At 40.2% G+C, this 22,403-nt stretch overlaps 1 protein-coding gene across 1 annotated transcript in view; it reads left to right on the forward strand.

Annotated features, from left to right (window-relative positions):
- Nucleotides 1-21,756, forward strand: part of LOC138725543 (tropomodulin-2) — a 28,048-nt gene extending 6,292 nt beyond the window's left edge. The window contains exons 2-10 of the mRNA XM_069866545.1: nucleotides 1,454-1,662; nucleotides 3,064-3,220; nucleotides 13,198-13,320; nucleotides 14,609-14,695; nucleotides 17,377-17,507; nucleotides 18,128-18,235; nucleotides 18,503-18,646; nucleotides 18,962-19,106; nucleotides 20,648-21,756. Of these exons, the coding sequence (XP_069722646.1) occupies nucleotides 1,537-1,662; nucleotides 3,064-3,220; nucleotides 13,198-13,320; nucleotides 14,609-14,695; nucleotides 17,377-17,507; nucleotides 18,128-18,235; nucleotides 18,503-18,646; nucleotides 18,962-19,106; nucleotides 20,648-20,682 (1,056 nt within the window). The 5' untranslated portion in view covers nucleotides 1,454-1,536 and the 3' untranslated portion in view covers nucleotides 20,683-21,756. The remainder of the gene's footprint in view (nucleotides 1-1,453; nucleotides 1,663-3,063; nucleotides 3,221-13,197; nucleotides 13,321-14,608; nucleotides 14,696-17,376; nucleotides 17,508-18,127; nucleotides 18,236-18,502; nucleotides 18,647-18,961; nucleotides 19,107-20,647) is intronic.
- Nucleotides 21,757-22,403: the final 647 nt, after the last annotated feature.

Raw genomic sequence — 22,403 nt, forward strand, 5'->3', positions numbered from 1 at the left:
AGTTTAAACTTAGTGCTTCTAAGAAGTGGTTTTGGTAACAGATTTTATCAGTTAAACAGCCATAGAACTAGTGTTGTCTTTAAGCACCAAATACACAAAACCATTAGCCCTTTGAGGCTTTTTTTCTCCAGAATATCTCTCATGCTCATCACACGTGACAGAGTTTTGATAATGCAAGAATTTTTCACAACTGCTGTAACTTTGTGAGCCATGAGGTGCTGACCAACTTCCTAAAAGAAACTTGCAAGTTAAAGAGCAGTTTTGTTCTACCATGACCTTCAGAATGATGTCGTGCTATGAAAACAGGGACAACAACTAGAGCAGTAATAAGGATAAATATGAAAATGTATATGGTAAATAATGCTTTTTTTGGAATAGAATGTCTAAGTGTTTCTAGTCAAGCCTTGTCATACCTTGCAGTATTCATAGAATTCCGAATCTTTCAAATTTGTAACTCGACTCATTATTCTCTTTGCTTTCTGTAGGTTGCTGGTTTGTAGTCTTTTCAGTAAATAGAAGAACGAGATATGTTTCAATATTTAGTGTTTTAATTGTGAAACTATAAGTAAATGCAACATTTTCACCTGCATTTTGAATAAAGGAAAAATAAAGATCAGGCTTCCAGCTCACGTGAAGAGCAACGGTACCCCCATGGTTTTTGTCAGCTTCTGACAAGTCAGGACCTGGTCAAGGAAAATCAGAAATTGAGTTTATGAATAAGCCAAATATAGATGCCAGTTGGCTGGTTCCTGTATCAACTACAAGTTTGAAATTTGTGAATGACTAACCTCAGCTGTAAAACTGCACAGCTAGCTGTGTCATTTTTCAGCAGTCAAATTTAGAGATGATCTTTTAAGCTAGAAGTAGTGTTTCCCCACTGCAAGAATTGTTTTGACAGTAAGCGCTATCATTTCTAGCCACAATTTTTGAAATAAGACTACGAACCAGCATACTTTAAAGCTGCTTAGGTAACCAGGGTGTACTGAAGAGCCAGCTAAGATGGTGTGGGTGAGCTTTCAGCCATCGACAAAGGTGGGATAGGATAGAACATCTCAAAGCATAACATTTTGTTTCTTGTTTGTCAGAGTTAGGCTCTTTTCTGTGACTCTACCACTTTATTTTGCCTTTAGCTGAAAGAATAAGTAGATACTGCTGTTTCTAAGCAAATTAAAAAAAAAAAAAGATTTATCTCTATGGAAAAGGATAGGTTGCCTATGTTTTTTTCCTATCTATATCTCAAAGCTTCACTTTCCTGCTGCGCCCATGAGGTTCCCAAGCGTGCTGTACCCTTCCCTGCTGCACAGGCAGCCCGAGGGCTTCCTACACCCCCTCCACTGAGGCAGGACATCTGCTTTGTTTTCATAAATAAAGTGTAAATGTGACTCTTAGAATGCGGGCTCTTTAGGACTATATCAGCTAAATGGAGATACTCATAATGCTTTATTGTTAACAGTGAGGGAAGCCACAAGAGGCTTAGTACTACTGGATGGTTGAAATCTTGAAGAGCAGCATCAATCGAGCAGTGCAGCAGGAGCCATGTCTCTGCCTTTCCGGAAAGAGTTGGAGAAATATAAGAATATCAACGAAGATGAAATACTCAGCAAACTCTCAGAAGATGAATTGAAACAGCTAGAGAGTGTTCTTGATGACCTTGATCCTGAGGTTGGTAGTGGGGAGCTGGGGAACGTAGTTCTGAAGATGCCTGTTCTAAATGCCACACGCTGCACTGTTTTATATTTGTATTCTATTACAGGAAGCATAATCTAAAAGATGAACAGCTCAGCTAGGGACATTTTGCTTTTATTCCTACTGTTAATGTGCCACTTGCTTTTGTGCACATGTCCCCTTTCTCTATCCCTTGCCTATTTAGACACAAGCTTGTCTGAAATCTAAATCTTTAGTCATGTTTGTACACTGCAGCACGATGAGAAGCTTTTTAGGGCTGCTATTTCTGAGCACATCAGGAAAACCTGAACAAACAAACGTAATGTGTGTCTGTGAAGATCACATCTTTGGAACTTTGAAATATGTTGACTATGTCATTCGGCACGGATATTTTTAGCTGAAGAGAATATATTTAGGCATGATTAAGAAAAATAAGATTCAGCTACACAACTGTCACTTGCTAGAAAGCGAGGAGAATTTGGATAGATAATCTCACAAAAAATTTAAAGATCTCTGGCCCAGGAACCACTGGGTCCTACAGTAATGAGGTTACAGTCACAAGTGTGCTTATTGGGAATTCGGACTTTAACTACCTCAAAAGCTTCCAAATTGATGTATGAGTTTGAGAACTGGCAGGTAAACTGGCAGAGAAAATCCATCCACTCTGGAAACAATTTGAAAAAAATCACAATAATTTAAAGCTTCTGGTTTTATAGCACAGATTTATCTGGAAATTCAGGGTGGGTTCCCTTGCTACTACCACTTCTACAGTGCATGTACCTGTGTTCCTTACTGGGATTTCCTGGACTGGATAGTCTTATGCATCGTCCTATATTATGGGATGGAAATGCAATCGCATGGTCACACAGCTACGTGTGTAAAGTGGGGCTTCATCTGGTTGCTTCCTGCATCCTCTGAATAGCTAAGTCCACATAATTCCCCAGTTACCTTCTGTGCGTGCCATTCATTTCTGAAGGCCAAGAGACATCTGCATTAGAATGAAAGGAATTTTTGAAAAAATGAAAAGAGAGAGAGATAAATGGGGAGAAAAAACAGAAAAAGAAGAGAAGAACATCCTAATCTATTTACTGGGACTACGTATTCCATGGTTGTAGTATGTGTAACACAAAAGGGCTCTGATCTTACTCAAGTCTTTGGTGCTGTGATTGTAAATATAGTTAATAAAAATATTAATTGGTAGTACAATCAAGATGCCTGGAAGATATACTGGGTTTAGTGGTTACATTTCAGTAATGTGGGTTCTTGCTGTCACTAAAGAGCATTATGTGGAGCAACATTCAAAGAATGGTTTCACTTAAAAAACAAGTGCATTAAAATGAAATTTGGAACACAATGAAATGGCCTGATCTCCTTTGCGTTCCTCCCTCCCTTTCTCAGAACGCCTTGCTTCCCGCGGGATTTCGGCAGAAGGACCAGACCACTAAACAAGCCACGGGCCCCTTCGACAGAGAACGCCTTCTGTCGTACTTGGAGAAGCAAGCGCTTGAGCACAAAGACAGAGAAGACTTTGTTCCGTATACGGGGGAAAAGAAAGGTACCTTCCATCTGTGTGTTTTTGTTGAGTAACGGGCTGCCTGAGCACAGGCATCCACCGCTGCCTGTCCTTTTCATGGAATATGCTAAGACAACAGAGATGGAGGCGGTTACTGTGCAGGGTGAAGCTCAAGAGTCAACCCAAGAGCAGTTGTAGTAGGAGATGAAGTGGTGGTTTTATCCGCCGCGGAGAGGTCTGCTCTGGAGTTTAGTTATGGCATTGGTGGGTGAGGGAACACAGGAGCACCAGACCAGCAAAGGGCTCAATCAGCAGCTCCCAAATCAGCAAACACCTCTATTTGCAGTCAAGGATGGACAAGGGTGGCCTCGCTAACTTCACTGAGACTATTCCCGCATCAGGCTCGTGCAAGGACAGCGTACTGGGGGGTGTTTAGCGGGAAAAGTATCAAATGCCTTTGCAAGGAAGCATTGCCTGCTGTACTCTAAGCTACAGCTCAGGGAATACACGTACAAAATATAAGTATTTTTCCACTTGTTTACTAGCCCATCTGGCAAAGCTATTCATGCAGACAATTTCTCTACTTCCTCTTGTCCCACAGCTACAGGAAAAAAAGAGAAAACCAGGAAAACCTAATTCTAAGCACTCAGACATTGGTAGGATAACCTTAGGCGGGACGCATTCCACAGAAAGACAACCAGACTTCAAGCACTGGGCTTCTCTGCCCTCTTTTCTCGTTCTCCTTCCCCGTTGTAGTGCACTGCAAAGACTTGATGCAGAACCTGAGCTTTATAAAACATACGATTGAGATCTCCATCTGCCAAATGTACTGAAATCTGCCTATGAATTTTATGATAATTCTGCTAATTGGGTGAGTCTGGTGAAACATAGTGAGTGTCACATAAAGGCCACGTGTGGCTGGCTCTGGATCAGAGAAGCCGTGCTTGTTAACTGCTGCATTACTTATTTTGACAAACTTGATTGAAGAGACAATAACAGAATGACTGTATTAAAAATTTAACAATTTTATTTCCATTTGCACTAAGATATTTTCTGTGCAAGGAAATAAAGCAATCCTGCAAAGACATTTCCAAGATATGATGCTATATGCTAGATTTAAAGGCAATTTAATTAGGGAATAGTTAGTATTCTTCCAATGCTTGCTAATTAGTTCATGAGAAGTAATTTACATTTCTAAAATGTGACCTAAAAGAAAATAAAGAGGTATATCCCTTGAGGAAAAGCTTATTCTTCACCTTCTACATGTTGATGGTCTTTTAGCCATATTTACAGGTTGGTAAATATTTGTATTATATTATATTGTAGAGATACCTTTAAAATTAATTCTTTGCATCTAGCCATACTGTAAATAGCCCCCAATTAATTTTACATTATTTCTGCTAATAAAAATTAAGTTCTGAGGCAGATCCAAAGTACCTCCAGTTGTGTATAATTAGAAAAGGGAGGTGTTGATGTCAGGGTACTGTTTGGTACTATTATCACCTGAGAATATTTGTGTGTCAGTAGGATTAGAATTTGTCAAATGTTGTTAAAGCTTTTGTCACTGTTTTGTACTTTGATATTTTTCTGCCACTGGGAAAGCATTTTTTTTTTTCAAATTTAGGAAGTGGGATGTTCCTACCAAATGTTAAGTGACATTTCTACCAGTTCTTATGTTTATCATGCAAAGCTGATACTTGAAAATTCAGTGATGAGCCAAAAAGAAGGCGGCATTTTAAATATCCTGCTTCCAGAACAGTCTGTGATACATCATTATGGTTTATCTAGTGTCTTTGCCTCTCCTATTTTTTGAGATAAAGTCTTATTGTAGAGTTCTTGACCAAAGAGCAATACAAAACGGCTGCTGAAGGGGAAAATTCAGTTGCTTTTGTTGGTCTCTATATGCTGAAAACAACCATCAGGTTTTGATTGTGCTAGAAAACAAGCCAAAACAATTTCCAGAGCTGACAGGGGTATTCAGAGTGGCTAAAACACAGGAAATGTTAAATATGAGCTCAAGGTGGGGGGCTGGTCATGCAGGGAATTGCCTTGTTGGTGACTGTAATTGTGGTTTTGAGGGGTTGGACATGTTTGGCAAAACCAGTTAAACGTATGGCATGCATTAGGGTTTTGGCCTTCTGCCATATTTCAGCTTGTTAATGTCCTACATTAATTGCTGTACAAAGAAAAAAGGTTTTAAGCCTGTATGGGATAGCTCTCAAGTTTCAATGGGAACCCAAGTTTTACTCTAAACCAGGACCAGACGAGTCCCAGCCTGGCAACCGCACGCCCTGAGTGGCCACCAAGCTATTTTTTCAGACCATTCTACCCACCATCCCTCCTAACACAAGTCAGGGACTAACCCAGGGAAAGGTTCTTAGTTGGAATGTCCCCGTGGTGAGTGTTTGCTCCCATTGTGGGACGCAAACAACCCTTTCAGGAACTGTTGTGCAAGGCGGCTGCTCATCAGCCCTTCTCACAGACGGAGGGTTTGTTACTAATGAGCAAGGAGGTATAGGGAGTTAGGGCTGATAACTGTAACCATAGTAATTGGCAGTTTGCAAGTGTTTACTCTATGTAATTTTGGATTAGTTCCTGCTTAGGACACATAGTCCAGAAATCCTTATGTAGATCCTGATGAGCTACAGAAGTTTAATTAGAGTGACCCACTGCATTTAACACATACAGCAGCAGCAGCCGGTTATCACACTTAGATCACTGCAAAGCCTTTTCTGTATCATTTTCAAGTTCATGAAAGGTCCAGGAATAAAAAAAAAATAGGTGGAGAATGTATGAGGCAGTGCAGGCACAAAATATTAAAGAAAAATGTTGATGCTGCATGGCTTCTCTTGCAGATTGTGGTGTGTACATCTGATCTCAGTTAAGATCCGAGTACTACTGTAATACAAAAATAAACCATTAGCAACATTTCTGTTTCTGCTTTGTTGCAGTGATTCTTAACTGCATGATGCTAATGAAATATAATTGAAAAACACTGTTGTTGTGAGATATCACTAGGTATGAAAATTTCGCCATGCCATTTTAAATTGCTATTGGGATTGCTGTTTCATCCCTTCCCTGCTATCCCCGTTTTCTATAAGGTCTTCCACTCCTTGCCAAACCACTTTATTTTGGATCTGCTCCAGTTCTCATCAGAGTCACAGGAAAACTCCAGTGAATCGGGCTATTATCATTTGTGGCTGCAAAGGGAAGGGGAACATGCTTGCATGTGATTAAACGCTAACAATTTTAGCCAACTAATAAAAGGGAAAATGAAGAAAATAAGGATGATTAAACCAGAGAACTTTTGGCCAAACCCTTGTTTTCAGTTGCTCTGGCAGAGCCCATCCATCTTGCATGTTCTGCTGTGCCAAGCAGAGTATCACTATGCAGTGCTAGTAATAATGACAGTCATTTTCAGAAGGTCAAAGTATTAGAGTAGATGCTAATGAGTTCCAGTTCTACTTTCTCTAATAGACTCTATGTTAGGGTTTATTTTAGAGACATGGTATTTTTCTTAGATTGACAAAGGCAGTTTTTACACCCCCAAAGCTGAAATGTTTTCTTTCATTCTTTTGCCACCCTCTTACTGTCCTTCAAGGCTTAAATTTAGAGCTAACATTTGTCTCTTAAAGCATTGAAAGTGCTGCAGTTGCTGACAGTAAAGCCTCTAGCCAGTGCCTTTCACCGCTTGCTTTTGTAAGACCCTGGTTTAGTTGCTTCTGACTTTGCCAAACTTGCACAGTTCACCCTGAAATTTCCCATGCAGAGAGTCTGCCTCGGGCTGGATTTTTGTAAAGTGTCAGCAAAAAGGACTCAGCTGTTTCCAAGAACCAGATTAGGAGAAAACACATTGTTTTAGCCATCTAACGTAAATTTTTCCAGCTGGTTTTTTATGAACTGCAGTTTCTCTGTGCTTTGAAGCGTGGAAGTCTTGAAGTCTGAAGCATGAAGTCTTGGTATGTGTGCCCTTTGCAGTCCCTGGGGAAATACACTTGAATTTGGCATCTTCAACGCGCTCTACTTGCTCGTACATCCAGTTTGTTATAGCGTTCTCCAAACATTCCCCCTGCAGTTAGTGTTAGGCTAGACATAAGGAGGAATTTCTTGTCAATGAGAGTGGTGAGGGGCTGGCCCAGGTTGCCCAGGGAAGCTGTGGCTGCACCATCCCTGGAGGGGTTCAAGGCCAGGCTGGATGGGGCTTGAGCAGCCTGGTCTGGTGGGAGGTGTCCCTGCCCATGGCAGGGGGTGGAACTGGATGATCTTTAAGATCCCTTCCAACCCAAACTATTCTATGATTCTACGCCATGCAAGATGGGAGAAAAGAGGCCAGAGAAGAACATAACTAGAGTGACACTTAACTTTGCCAAAATTTCAAGGCTCTTTGATACCCCTGAGAACCTGAAGCCCAATGACAGATTGACTCTTTTCCTCCTCTGCTGCCTTCCACACCAACATAAGAGCTTTGGGTACCGTTGATGAAGCAGGTTAATCCAGGTGATATCTAGAGGACTGCTGTAGGACTACAGGGATCCTAACTCTTGTGATAATCTATTTGAGGGTCTCATGAAATTCTGGGCTTCCGTTTCAAAGATTATAGGTTTGGGTTTGTTTATTTTTATTTGAGAAAGTGTACTTTTCAGAAAAGTTCTTTAAAAGGTAGCACGAAGGTGGTAGAATCGCAGAGCACTCAATCAAAGTCAAAGATGCTTTTACAATTTAACTTTGCTCTTTGTGTATATGCACAATAGATATAACTTTGGAAAGCTTAACTTTGCAACCTTCCTCTTCCATTATCATAATTTTTAAGGAATAGAATATGCAGACAGTAATCCAAGACCAATAGTACAGCAGCAATTATGATACTGCATTTTTATTACTGTTAGCTTTCAGCTCCACACTTATTTGAACTTGTCCTGTTTTCTTCTTCATAATACAAGTTTATTCCTGGTAAGACCTAATTTAGCTCCATTTTCATAGAACCCCATAAAGGAGATTAAGGAAGCCTCAAAAGAAAAGAATAGTGCAAAATGGAAAAAGTGAATCAGGTGCCTGTGATTTATGCAAGGCAGATTTCCAAGATTATTGAATTTCACTCCTAAGGTCAGTGTAGCATTCTGTAACTGAGAATAAACAGGCACTCACTGTAGTCAGTGATTCCTTGAAAAGTAAGAAGTAGTAAGTGTAACCAGATATTTTCTTGGAAATATGATGATGTAAACTACAGTTCATCGGAAAAGAAAGTACATTATTGTTTTACAATCATGGCAGAAAATGCATTTGTATTATAAAATTAAGTAACTATCCTTAATAAAAATGATTTTAAATAAAAGGACATTTCTACAGCTAGTATAAATGGGCTTATTTCCCATTGCTCTGTGCTTTGTTGAGTTTTGGCTTGTACAAGACATGAATAAATACTAAATAAAAATGGTGGTGATTTATAGTTATTGACAAAACTCTAAGGATGTGAGAAGGAAGATGGAGAGAAGACATACCAGAAATGATGTTCTGAATGCTGTAAACTATAAATGAAGGTGAAATCCTCAAAATGTTTTTTGGATTGGAAACACTAGTAAAATCCTACCAACTGTGCTATTTGAATTCCACTTTTCCCTGATGTAATATTGAACAAATGAACTACTTGAAGTAGTTCCCTACTGAATTATTACACTTTCCTATAGGTGTGCATATGCGGTTGTGTAGGTAATTATTACTGTACACGGAGATGGAGGTAGGGATGCATCTCATTTCCTTGCTTTACTTTGATGTTGCTTTAATAGCAGGATTTGCATAACGCAGGAAGTTTGAAACCAAGTGGCAATGTTACGACTACGGTTTTATGACTATACCCAGTGTACTCCTTTTTTTCCATAGAATTTGTTTTCCTTTTATCTCACCCTGCATTTCTATGTCTCTCTGCAGTCCTTTGTTCTGAATCCTTCTTTCTGCTTTTCAATGGATTTTTATCCTGGGCCTCTTTTGAGCAAAACATCAACCATATCATATTTCAATGTGAATAGAAGTTTTGCAGTGTGTGAAGAGGAGCAGGTCTGGTGTTAGACTGAGTCAGGACAAATCTCTACCCACTGCCCACGTCACAATCAGAAAGTCCCCTGGGTTATAATGAGCCACCTCAGTCATCATCTAGGTCACCCCAGGCATTTTATGTCTATTTGACAGAAAGAAGGGAAGAATTGCATGGATTCGCACTTAAAATTTCATGTTGAAAAAAACCCACTTCCAATTCCAGACATTTTGGATTTCTATGCATGTGTAAAAATAAAAAATATATTTTAATGCTTACTTTTTTTTTTACTGGAATTGAATTTAGTTTTGCAGTTAAACACAAGAATACGTAACGTTTGTACACAAATGTGGTTGTCTTAGTGTTGTAAATACTGGTGTAGCTCAAGCACGATATGTGCAAACATAGCTTTTCTCACTGTTTTTCTTTGGTAGAAAGATAAGCTATAACTATTAAGATTTAGCACAGAATTTTAGCATATTCTGGAAGCAAAATGTAACACAGACAATATTAATTGTACCACATGGAATGTTACAATCAAGTACCTTCTAAAATACAGTGTTAGTATAAAGAACATGAAAAGCAGCAGCTTTTCTTCATAAATCTCACTTTAAAATAATAAAACATCGCTAATCTTCGAAGGCATTTTCCAAATAATAAATTCTAAATTTAAGCTGGACCACTGAAACAAGCAGGCCACAACGCATATTTTATTTTGTCAGTGAATTCCATGATGGCACCGTGTAATGAATTTATAGAGTACAGATGTGGGACTGGGAGGGACCTCCTGAATCTTTAAACTCTGTCCTTAAAATAATGAAGGAAAACTTGTTGACAGCCTATAAACACTGTTTGGTTGATGGTGGACAGGTAATGAATTACTAATAACGTGCTCTTCTAACCTCTCTCTGCTATACTACAGCATCTCTTCTCTGTGGGATAATGCAAAAGAATGTTCTTATCTAGATAACTGAAAAAAAAGCATTTTTTTAAAAATGCAACGGGGCGCCAGCAAGGCCCACATATATTAAAGTTACGTATTACCATCTTTGACATGACCTTGCCCCTTTAAATATTTCATATAAGCAGTAATAGAATTTTTTTCTAAAACAATTGCCAAGAATGCTTTAAATGAAACTATCATTGGGAGTCATATACATTTTAAAAGATTTGGGCTGCCATCCAAGAACTACATATGCCTGAAACAAATGCTTAAAAATTGTGTTCCTATACACGTGAGCTGCACAGAAAAAGTATGAGCCTGTACTGGTTTCCATTACCCCTGGATTTCTTGCTATACGAGGCACTTGGCACACGCACATCCAAGGTCTGTAGAGAAGGACTATCACTAATACATATGGTGTCCAGTTTACACAAGACTCAAGGTCCTGTGTCCCCTTACAATATTATATGTGAACGTATAGACTTCCATCAGTGTTGGTTAACAGCCTGGCTGGGCTTTGGGTCCACGAGGAATCATGTTGTGTGGTGTTTCATGTGGGCTATGGCTCTAGGGAGCGTAGCTGTTGGGGGTATTAACCATTAGGATGAAGTTGGATTCCCTCGTGATCTCTAATGGCCACCAGTGATCTGAAAGGAAAATATTTATGGGCAGTACTCCTCACTATTGATTGTTTACTCAGATATTCTGAGTAATTTTGGTCTTCTAGTCTCCAACATAACGGCTGAGAGAGCTGGGGGTGTTTAGCCTGGAGAAGAGGAGGCTGAGGGGAGACCTCATTGCTCTCTACAACTCCCTGAAAGGAGGTTGTGGAGAGGAGGGAGCTGGGCTCTTCTCCCAAGTGACGGGGGACAGGACGAGAGGGAATGGCCTCAAGCTCCACCAGGGGAGGTTCAGGCTGGACATTAGGAAAACATTTTTCACAGAAAGGGTGATTGGTCCCTGGCAGAGGCTGCCCAGGGAGGGGGTTGATTCACCTTCCCTGGAGGGGTTTAAGGGACGGGTGGACGAGGTGCTGAGAGGCATGGGTTAGTGATTGATGGGAATGGTTGGACTCGATGATCCGGTGGGTCTCTTCCAACCTGGTGATTCTATGATTCTATGATTCCTTTTCCTTATCCTTAACAGCCAAGCTGGTATTAGGTCTGGTCTCAGGCAATGGTGTCTAGAAGCTACCATCCAACACTTCCAATTAGGTGGTAGTACAGAGACAGTCAGAAAGCTTAGCACCTGTGCTGTTATGAAATCTGAAGAGCATGACTAATCACTCTTCACAGAGTATTTCTCCCCCCACATTTCCCCTTGACATTTATCAGATGTGGTTGACGTGGCTGTCTCTGATTCCTGTCACCCAGTGAATGGGGAAAGGGAAAATGATTCTCACCTTTGGCCCACATGAGCTTTTATCTTCTAGACACCTCATCTTAAAAAATTACTTACTTAAAATATCACACGAAAAATGAATCGTAATATGATAATGCTTTCTCTTTCTGCATAACGCTCTCTCCAGTTTTGTACTCAGAAGTTATTTAGCCTTAGTGCAAATATCTCTAGGGTAAATAATTGAAAACCTGTATCAGTAAACCTTGCCAGCGTGTCAGAAATTTCCATTAATTTTTTTTTTCTGAGCCTATTCAGTGATCTCAGTCATGGAAGCCAACAGTATAGAAATTGCAGTAGACAGGCTTGTATGAAAGAAATAAATGAATTGGATAGTATCTAGATGAAAGTGATACTTTGGACCATAATCGGAAAAAAATATATCACAGAAAGATGCTCATGTTGAAAAACCAGAGGCAAAGCATCTGTAATTGAACACCAAATATCAGAACTGTATTTATAAATGGTAACAAAATAATATCATTGGGACTGTTTAAATTAAACAATATGAGATTTTTCAGAAAGGCACGGGATGTGCTTCAAGCACCACATCTAGAGTGTACAAGGCTGTACCAATAAGACAATTCAAAGCTGACAGTGCGCCAAAGCCACCTGCATCCAAAGGTCATCAGAGCTTCATTACAATGAGATTAACTAAAGCCTGCTTAAGAAATAGTTATTACAGACAAGGTGAGGGGAAACGCTCTGCAGTGGGTGGTAGAACATGGCAATGCACCGAATTCTCAGAGCAATGACACCATCTGTTGTGTGTGGGCATCATCGAATGTATCACCAACTGTACGGGTTTGGTACATGACAGTGTTGAGAGGGAGAAAGCCCCCAGCCCTGCTGGTGACTAAAGCGCAGCCTCAGCTCTAATCTAAAGGGACTCGCTCCAAGAATTTGCAGCTACATCATCACACAACCGGGGCTAACTGTACAGCAGGCTAAAGACGTCACCTGAATTGTTGTGTTGTTTCTGGATTTAGCCTACAATTTTCTCCTTTCAGCAGAAGGGCTGATGATCTCAGTCTTGGGGGAATATCAAATGGAAACACACACCTGCTAACCTCACTGGAAGAGCTGTATACAAGCAGAGACAAATAGGTCAGGAGTCTTTCTTGGGGAACACGTGGTTCAGTTCAGTTCAATTCAGACTTTCCAGGCGTGCACGGACAATCATGAGAAGGCTGTTTAAACAAATGATTATCAGGAGACCAAGGGTAAATACTGACGGAGAGAGTGGGAATGAAATTGTGTTACTGGAAGAGAACAGGTTTGCTGAGCTTTCAGTGTCTTGCATGGAATTTGGTAAATGGAAAGGTTCTTGCAGTAGGGTGGTTCTAACTGCTTCTGGTTTCTCATTTAAATACGGTTCAAGCTTTTTATGTTAAAATCCCAGCTGTGACTACTCCTTGGGGTTTATTTTAGGAAATTTGCTTCCGTATTAACATTCACCAAGAGCAGAAGTCTGCACCTTTTATTTTTGGACTCTAATTAAGATCCTAGTGTGGAGTATACGTAACATGGAGTAAGAAAGACGAAAACATGCACTTGATGTATTTCCCAGCAGACCTATTTCCCTACTGCCAGGAGGCAGAGAATTGTTCCAATATGTCATTACTCACTGTAGGTTTTTTCTTCTTCTAGGAAAAATATTTATCCCTAAAGAAAAGCCCATAGAAACCCATACAGAAGAGAAAGTGACCCTGGATCCAGAACTAGAAGAAGCCTTGGCCAGTGCTTCAGATACTGAGCTGTATGACCTTGCAGGTTAGATAATATATGGGTATAATTCTGTCTCGTTTCTCAATTACCTCAATTACATGCAACATTTCAACATATTAGATTAATCAGAATCTGGGTTAAATCAACTTTAAAATCAAAACTCTTGTAGATACTATGCTGCCCTATTGAAGAACATACAGATTATCTTCTATACTTCTTGGCTACACCACACATTTCTGGATACATTAGTCTTGGCTCTGAGTGAAATGTGATGTATCACAGAAATCACAGGATTATAATGCAGCTAGCACTTCTCAGGAAGTTCACTGAATGAAGTTCCAAGTCTTGCTCTGCCCTGGTCAGTGCCCAACCATTCATGACAGAATTTGTATGTATCAAAGTCTAATGAAAAACAGCAAGTAGCACAATAACTGATGAGAGTTCTGAAAATAGTCTCTAATAGCAACTAAAGAGAAATTTGATTATGTAACAAAGACTATTTTCCATAAGAAAAAGCAGATGATAAAGTAAATACCTGCATTAAGTTAATAACTTTAATTTCATGTATGATTCTATAGAACAATGTGCAAGTAGATAATTTATGGGAGAGGTACCAGCAAACACTGCACTGACACTATGGCAGTTCATTTGTACAAAAGATAACTTTGTCTTCTACTGAGTTTTCGTTTCTTTTGTCATTTCTCTCATAATAGTTTATATCCTCACTATTTACTATGAAATCCTGGAGTATATTATTTTTTATACCTAAGCACGTTAGCATCCATGTGTTTCTATAAGAAACCCCAGTGCAAATGTCTGTTTATTAAGCTAACTACACATACAGTCCAAGTCTTCTTGGATATACCAAATAATACAACAATGCAATGACAGGTTCGGGTTGTATACTGGGGGAGAAATCATTAGGAGTGTAGCACTGAAACAAGTTACCCAAAGAGATTGTGGGATTTCTATCCGTGGAGGTTTTCAGGATCCAGCTAGATAAAGCCATGGCTGACCTGGTTAATGTTGGCAACACTCCTGCTGGAGGGGGAGGCTGGACGAGCTGACGCGCAGTGGTTCCTTCCAGCTGGCACTTGAGTGATTTGCATACTACATTGATTCAGTTGTTCAAAAACTTCTATTAAAAATGGCTGTGTCTCCAGTACTTAGTCCCCTAAAGACTCTCCCTACGAGCAAGCATGACTCAGAGTTAACATTTTATAAAGGGGGTTTTGTTTGGGGAGCTAAACTAGAATATATACCAGATATTTTTCTGCAGATCTTGTTCCTGCCAATAACATTGTATCCTCTTCCTGGTATTTACATATTTCAGCTGTTCTTGGAGTGCACAACATGGTCAACAACCCAAAATTTGATGAAGGAGGAGCCCGCAGTAAGGATGGAAAAGGAACCGTGAGAAGTAAGCGAGCAGATTTGTGGGTTATGTATCATCTTTAGGGACTTGTACACATACAGGCTGGGTGCATTGGTCTAATTTAGTGTAAGGTAACTGGGCCTTACCTTTATTGATCTAATTAATCATGAAGGGGAGCTCTTAAAGTAAATACAATCTTAAAATTCATTATTTATAATTACAACAGTACTATGCAAATAAATCGTTCCTAAGGAGCTTTGTTTTCCTAGAGAGCAATATCTGGCTCCGCAGAGGTGCTTGAAAGGATGAGAGTATTTAAGAAGCCAAGACATAAATATACTCATTCCAGGACAGAAGGCAGTGAGTTGTAGCTAAGAGGTGGCCACAGCACAGGTCGGGCTATCTCACCCCGAAATGGGGCTTGAATGTAGCAGAATCCCTAGCAAAGTCACATTTGTGACCAGAGCCACATCAAGTTGTGTTCACAGGGAGGCAGAGACTGCACGAATGTGCTCCTGCCCTGGCTACTTTCTCTAATCTACTACTTTCACCTTAGTCCTGTGGCAGCACGGTTAAATTTTTCTGTTATGTGGGTCCTTAGGTACATGGGAAGCTTAATCGTTCAGGATATCCCCCATCCCTGGAGGGGTTCAAAGCCAGGTTGGATGGGGCTTTGAGCAGCCTGGTCTGGTGGGAGGTGTCCCTGCCCACAACACGGGGGTTGGAACTGGATGGTCTTTAAGGTCCCTTCCAACCCAAACCGTTCTATGATTCTATGATTCAGAAACAGCTGTAGTTACTAAACATAGAAATGTTTGCACTAAATAAACGGACCTTTGGTGAATCAGGTCAGCAGCTGACAAGGGGCTGGATGGGGGTAGAAATGGGTACGTCCAAATCCAAATTTTTCTTGAGAGCTGCCAATCCAGAGCTTATCACCTCCAAGCTCTAAGATATCAAACTTCAGTTTTTATGACAGAATTACTAAATGCTTTTTTCCTAGGGAAGCAATACTCAAAAAGTATGTTTTCTTCTTGTAAGGCCATAAAAGCAGCAGCTGTCTTTACCAAAGACTTCCATTTTCATCCTTCTCTACTAAAAGGGAGGTGGAAAAGTAGACAGGACACTGTATCGCTTAATTTTTCTCAAGACTAAGACTGCTCTGCAAGCCTCTCCAGTGGGGCCCTGTGCAAGCTGCCATGTATCTCATAACAGGCAACTGCATGCATTACTAATCCACATAGATTTCAGATTATTTTTGTTGTACTGAGTCAAAATGTCAGCTATGTGAGTCAGCTAAACTATGCTCCAATCACAAACTTAAGACCCAGAAAATCACTAGCAGAACACTTTATTCTTTGGTCCAAAAGCAATACCTTTTCTTAGCCAAGTGAAATACTTCAGCAAAAGAAAGAGACGTCTCAAAAGATACCTATCAATGTGGCAAACCAGCACCATTAATACAGAAACGAGATAAAACTCATGGGAAGAAAAAAAGAGGTAGGAAGTGAAAAATACTGAGTACATGGGGATGTCTAACCTGAGAGCAGGTTTAAGTCTCTCCTTGGCTTCCAGCTTGCAGGATGTTGCCACAAGTGCTTTGCTGTTTTTTGTTTACTTTCCATCCTCACATCCAAGATAGAGTGAATTCTCTATATGCATTTTACCAGTAGTTCTCAATTTCCTACTCCCTAGGAAGGCTGGAGTGAGGTATCTCAGAAAATTAGTCAAAAAAAAAAGTTCAGGGCAAAAGGGGGCAGAGTGAAAACCAGCTTAAGGTTTGTGTGTGACTTCATTTCCACTAAGAGAATGAGTTCTGAAAACTATTTTTCTTTTGGCCCATGATAATAGCATGAACTTTGCCCGGTGCACCAAACAGAAATGTGTAGAACATTGAGACTTGAGCACAAGTCTTCAAAATAACTCCCTGTCTGTGACATAAAATAAAAGGGTTTAAACATACTTGTGGTTAGTAACGTATTCCTTTCTTTCCTCTAGTGTCTTGGGTGGTCAGGGCTTATAAATTAATCTCCACAACTATATGTGTGGGAACTGGAAGTACTAATTGTGTTCCAAGCTATGATTTTTATGCATCTCATAATATTTATAGCTTATAGCTGCCAACATTAAAAATTATCTCTTTAAGCATGAATGTTCAAAGACTTAGTGTTGGCAACTGGACTTGCTTTTCCTGGTTTGATAGCTTTATTATTTAGAAAGTGCAGATGTTGTAGTTTTATAAGAGGTAATTGAATTTATAGTAAGGCAGATAGCATCAGCCTAGAGAAGGAAACGGAGAGGCCTCCTGATCTCCTTTATGTTAGCACAGACTATACACAAAAGTGCAGTGCCATTTTCTCACTAACATAATGGTCAAGTCAGAGCACATCTTCCTTTACAGGTGTTAGACAAAGAACAAAGCAGCCCTTGCAGTATATTATGTCCCGTACAATAATGTTTAAAGCTGCTTTGGGACTTCTGTACAGAAAGGATGCATTTGCCCATGAGGACACTGTCCAGCCACTGTGACCACAGCCTCCACTGACAGAAGGTGCAAAGGACGTGATAGGGATAAAGGGGCCAGTTCTCCTGTTTCCAAGTTTTGTGGTTCATCTGAACCCTTTCTTGAGCGCTACAGTACAAACCTAAATGGGAATTGAAAGGCCAGACTGATACTGATGACGCCTGTTCCTCACATCAACAGTTCATGAGATCTTGTGTTGCAGATGTGGTAAAAGGAGAGAAGGTCAAGCCCATCTTTGAGGAGCCACCTAATCCAACCAACGTGGAAGCAAGTTTACAAAGGATAAAAGCAAATGATCCTAGTCTCATAGAAATTAATCTCAACAACATAAAGGTAGATGCTGTGGTTTTCTTTATGTCATCATAGGAAAGTTTATTCAAGTATTTCCAAAGCCCTTGCCTTTTATCTTTAAATTTTTTCTTTTTCTACTGTTCAGGAAAAGCAGGACACACAGGAAAGAGGTGTGCAGGGAGCTGTTGTAAAGACTCCAAGGTCGTCAATGTTTGATATTGAATTAGATGCCAGCTAAAAGCCCCAAGGGGGACTCCCTCTGGCTGCCTTTCTTTAGGAGATTGTAAAGCAAGATACCTCATGAGTAATATATAATCATCAGCAGCAAAATTCAATTAGCCCACGCATGCAAACAGAGGAAGAGCTGGCATGTGGAGATTTTAAAACTGGCAGCAAAATAGGAAAGTAACTCAGAGGTCGGTCACGAGTTCATGTTGGCCTGACCCAATTAAAGGCAGTGCTGACATTGCATCCTAGTGCAGATCTCCTCAGGTCTCTGTAGGCACTATAAGCAGAGGATGCTTTGTCCGTTCTGAGATACTCTTAAAATGTTTAGATTGCATAGAATGTGGCTATTAATCATGCAGTTGGATAATAATTAAAATCAGCATCTAGCGATGTGACTGGCTTTCCTAATTACTGGCTTTATCTTCTTAATGTAGAATATTCCTATTCCAACACTGAAAGAATTTGCAAAAGCTTTGGAAAGCAACACGCATGTGAAGACGTTCAGCCTTGCAGCCACTCGAAGCAATGACCCTGTAGCTATTGTAAGTTTAAACACTGTTTGAAAAAAACCCACAACCATCTTTTAAATAGGCCCATCTGCTTTAGAATGCATTCTTCATTTTCCCTCGCAGAATTTCCCTGTAACTATGCAAAGCAGAATTGTAATTTCTTCTACTCTATGTCCACGTTCTCCTAAGCCTATTTATGTTTTATATCTTTGTAGGTATTAGGTTATGTTATGCAGACTCCCAGCTATTCCCTGAAACTCTCAATAAGTTATCTTATATTCCCTCTTTTTGCCTCCTCAGGCATTTGCAGAGATGTTGAAAGTGAACAAAACGCTGAAGAGTCTGAATGTAGAGTCCAACTTCATCACTGGGACGGGTATTTTGGCACTGATTGATGCACTGAAACAGAATGAATCCCTGACAGAGATTAAAATTGACAACCAGGTAAAGAGAGAGCTCTGAGTGAGTCCACTTTTGTTTCCCTTCTATATGGATTCCCAGAGGGTTCTCCTAGAGAGCTCTGGCAAAGTCAAGGCTGCCTCTGTGGCTCAGTCATTCTGTAGCTCATGTCCCGTGCAACCAAACAGTGGGAAACTTATGATTAAAACTAGTCAAAGCCGAATACGAAACTCAGAGCAAAATAATAAGGGCTGGGATTCTCTTTGTAGTTGCAGCACAATACTGAAATAGAACCACTTATTTCTCTCTCATATGAAAAAATAAATTTCTTTTCTTTTGGGGACTTTTCACCACCAACAGAGGCAGCAGCTTGGGACGGCTGTAGAGATGGAGATCGCAAAGATGCTGGAGGAAAACTCCAGGATTCTCAAGTTTGGGTACCAGTTCACAAAGCAAGGTCCGAGAACCAGGGTAGCAGCAGCTATCACTAAAAACAACGATCTGGGTAAGATACTACTACATTTACTCATAATTTGCTCTGCCCTGTATGCTCAATACACAGAATAAGGAGGAGATGACTAGGTGGGAGTAGTTCACAGGAAAAAGAAAAAAAAAAAACCAAAAAGATTAACTATGTGTTTTTAATCAATTCCATTTCAAAGAGGAGTGTCAAACCATGTAGTATTGATCCTGAAACTGTTAGTGTCCTGAAACATCCCACCAACAAAGAGAAAAAGACCTTTTTTCCCACTATTTAACCTCTTGCCATTAGGCATATATCCTATACCTAATCTTCATTTCCCTGCTTTTGTATCGTATGGTTCTGTTCAAGATTTAGTAGGAAAGAATAGCTAAAAAAATTCAATAAAATAAAATAAATGAAGCAGCAAAATACTGAAGGTAGACATAAATGACTGATGTTACACTGTAGGCTTCAGAATAATGCAGTCTGTTTGCCAAGAGAGCACTATGGAATAAACCTCCTGATAGTAAAGTAATGGAATGTTTGTACTAATATATTGTTTCTATTGACTTTCTGTAGTGAAAAACATTCATTCATCCAGTTTTACTGCTTTTGTTCTGTACCTCAGCAATTCAATATCAGAAACAGGACATGCCAGTTTGATGTAACATCAAATTTTCTATCACATGAACAGAACCTCACTAGTATTATCTGGCCAAGACTCAATACATTTTTGTTAGGGTGTGGAGTAGCAAATGCTGCCCAACTAGACCTGCTGTGTGCCAGGCTGTAGTGTATCCAAAGGGCTGTAAAAATTCATGTGGGGCTGCTTGTCAGAATAATCCTGCCCACAACACAAAGCTCATCACTCTCTGCTTTGCCGAGTGGCACCTTCAACCAACTTGATTTCTAGTGAGAATCCAGAGTTAATTAACCTACTGTCAGATGCTTGATGCAATCACAGTATGTGAGGTTTAAACAGGTAATTTAAGGTCCAATATGATATCTTCCTTGTTGCTGGTACTCACTGATATCAGTACTTTAGAGCACTTCAAATTATTTTCTAAAAGGAAATGATTATTGCTTACATGTAGTATACACTTGTGCAATTAAGAAAGTTATTAATTTTTGATGCCTAATGCTTAAGTAATCCAGAGCACTGCCTTACAGACTAGAGCAGACCAGTGTCAACTTAGGTGAAACACAACAGCTTTTAAAAGAACAATAAAACTGTAACAAAAATCTAAATGGAGTCACTGGGAGGAAGGACTGGAAATGGTGATTTCTTTATCATCTAAAACCTTTAGCTCAGAATCTGATTTTTATAGAAAATGTATTGATATGAAACCTTGGTGAAATTCTACAGTCTGATATAGAAGAGTGCAGTTTAGATAGAATTGTTTCGCTTTGTTTTGTTTTAAGGTCTGTTAATTACAGCATTTCTGGACATACTCCTGCTGAGGATTTCTTGGAAGCTCTTCCCTTCCTGTTCATATTACTGGGAAGGCAGTCTGTGAGTGAGAAAAGCCCTTAGGCTCTCTGCAAAGCAATACTAATGCTCTTTTTCTCTTTTATTGGTCTAGTTCGTAAAAAGCGGGTGGAAGGAGAGCGGCAGTAGCCACGCCATAGAGGATGCAGGGCAAGATTGGAAGCCACCACCAACTGTAGTCTCAGAGCATTCACTGGTCAGAAGGGAAGGCACTGGAAAACCGTTACAATGGGAGCTGCTTATTTCTGTTAATGCCTCCTTTTAACCTTGAAAACACAACCTGTTTGTTTTTAACTGTCACAGTTAATTTATTTTTTTGGGAAAGATTCATAGTTGGTTTGCTTATAATGGAAAAAATGTTTTGCAGTACCTGAAGCCAATATGCAGAATGTTACTGTGCTACTGAACACAACGTATAGTGACTCTGACCCATATTTTAGACACTTTTTGATGTGTTAAAATATGATCTTGTGTATGGATAAGGGGTTCTCTGCTGAAAATAGAAATTTTAGGGCCAAGTTCTGCAATGCCTTACGTTTGTGAATATTCCTTACTTATATGCAGATAGTCCTGCCGAACTGAATCCTGCAACGGATGCTCCCAGGAGTAGAACTAGTCATGCTGGTACAGGTTTGCAGGATCACACCCCTGAGCCTCTCTTCTGCAGCAAGATCTGGGCAGCTGGAACTGCAGAGGCACAGTGCCCTTCTACCTTCTTGGGTCCCCACCCGTCCAGGTCCAAGTGCAGGATCACGCCTAGATGTATAAACATTGTCAAAGCCTACGTGTTTACATAAGCTTAGGTTAGGTGGATCATTTCACAATGTTACACTGGTATGTGTTATCCTTACTCCACATTGTAAAGTAATGTTAGTGCTGCCAATCCTATAGACTTTGTACGGTTTGGGTTTTTTCCTAGGCCAACAGGTTTTTATTTGCTACTAGAATGCGCAGTTTACAGCTATTAATCTTAATCTAAACAAGTATTCTGAGCAATATTTGTTTTTCTTTGAGCCACGCGTTTGACTTTTTTTTTAGTTCTGGTATTTATGTACATTTGTTAGTATTATAGAACTGTTCTCAGGACCTTTTTAGGTGAAGATTAATTAAATAGTTAGTCCAGGAGAGCAGCTCTGCCACCAGGAAAATACATTAAAAGGGTAGCTGTGGCAGCTATATAACTTACATTTATAGGCTCCAGTTCGAGTTTTGTCCCTGTATCATGAGGCACGTAGTTATTTGCATCGGTGCGTAGCTGAACAAGGGCAGATTTAAGCAGATGCACAAATGCTTTGCTAAGTCAGGGCCTTAACTCAGATGCTGGACATGATCTTAACCCAGTGGAAAACGCTTGTGAAGCGGCAGCTAACCCCAATGCTCAACAGCATCAAAATTTTAGTAAGAATTCATTCCAATGTTTCATTTTGTGTATCTCACAGTCTGAAACTATTCTCCACCACTGTTCTATCACTGCCAACAGCTGCCTAACAGCCAGAGGTTCATTTTGGTTACAGGTCAGCATGCCGTGAGAGCTAAGGGAGGCTGGGTTAGGTGTGTCACACGTACCAATGCTGCAGAAACACACCTAGGGCTAGCACTGCTACCCAGGAAACACCAGCCTCTCCTCCGAGAGCTCCTTCAGAACAGGAATAAAGCATTGTTGCCTTCACCCTGGTGACGGGACAACACTGGAGGTCACGGTCACTGCAGCATTCTCCTGACCCAGGGGGAAAGCTGTGAGCCACTGTGCAACTGGGCATCCAAGGATTAGAAACTGGGGGAGCCCCAGGACCAGTTGGTAAATATTTGACATACTTGTCTGGGTGATGTTTTCATGGCCAGAGTTGGAG

The sequence above is a fragment of the Phaenicophaeus curvirostris genome, chromosome 12, assembly GCF_032191515.1.
Source record: "Phaenicophaeus curvirostris isolate KB17595 chromosome 12, BPBGC_Pcur_1.0, whole genome shotgun sequence".
Classification (NCBI taxonomy): domain Eukaryota; kingdom Metazoa; phylum Chordata; class Aves; order Cuculiformes; family Cuculidae; genus Phaenicophaeus; species Phaenicophaeus curvirostris.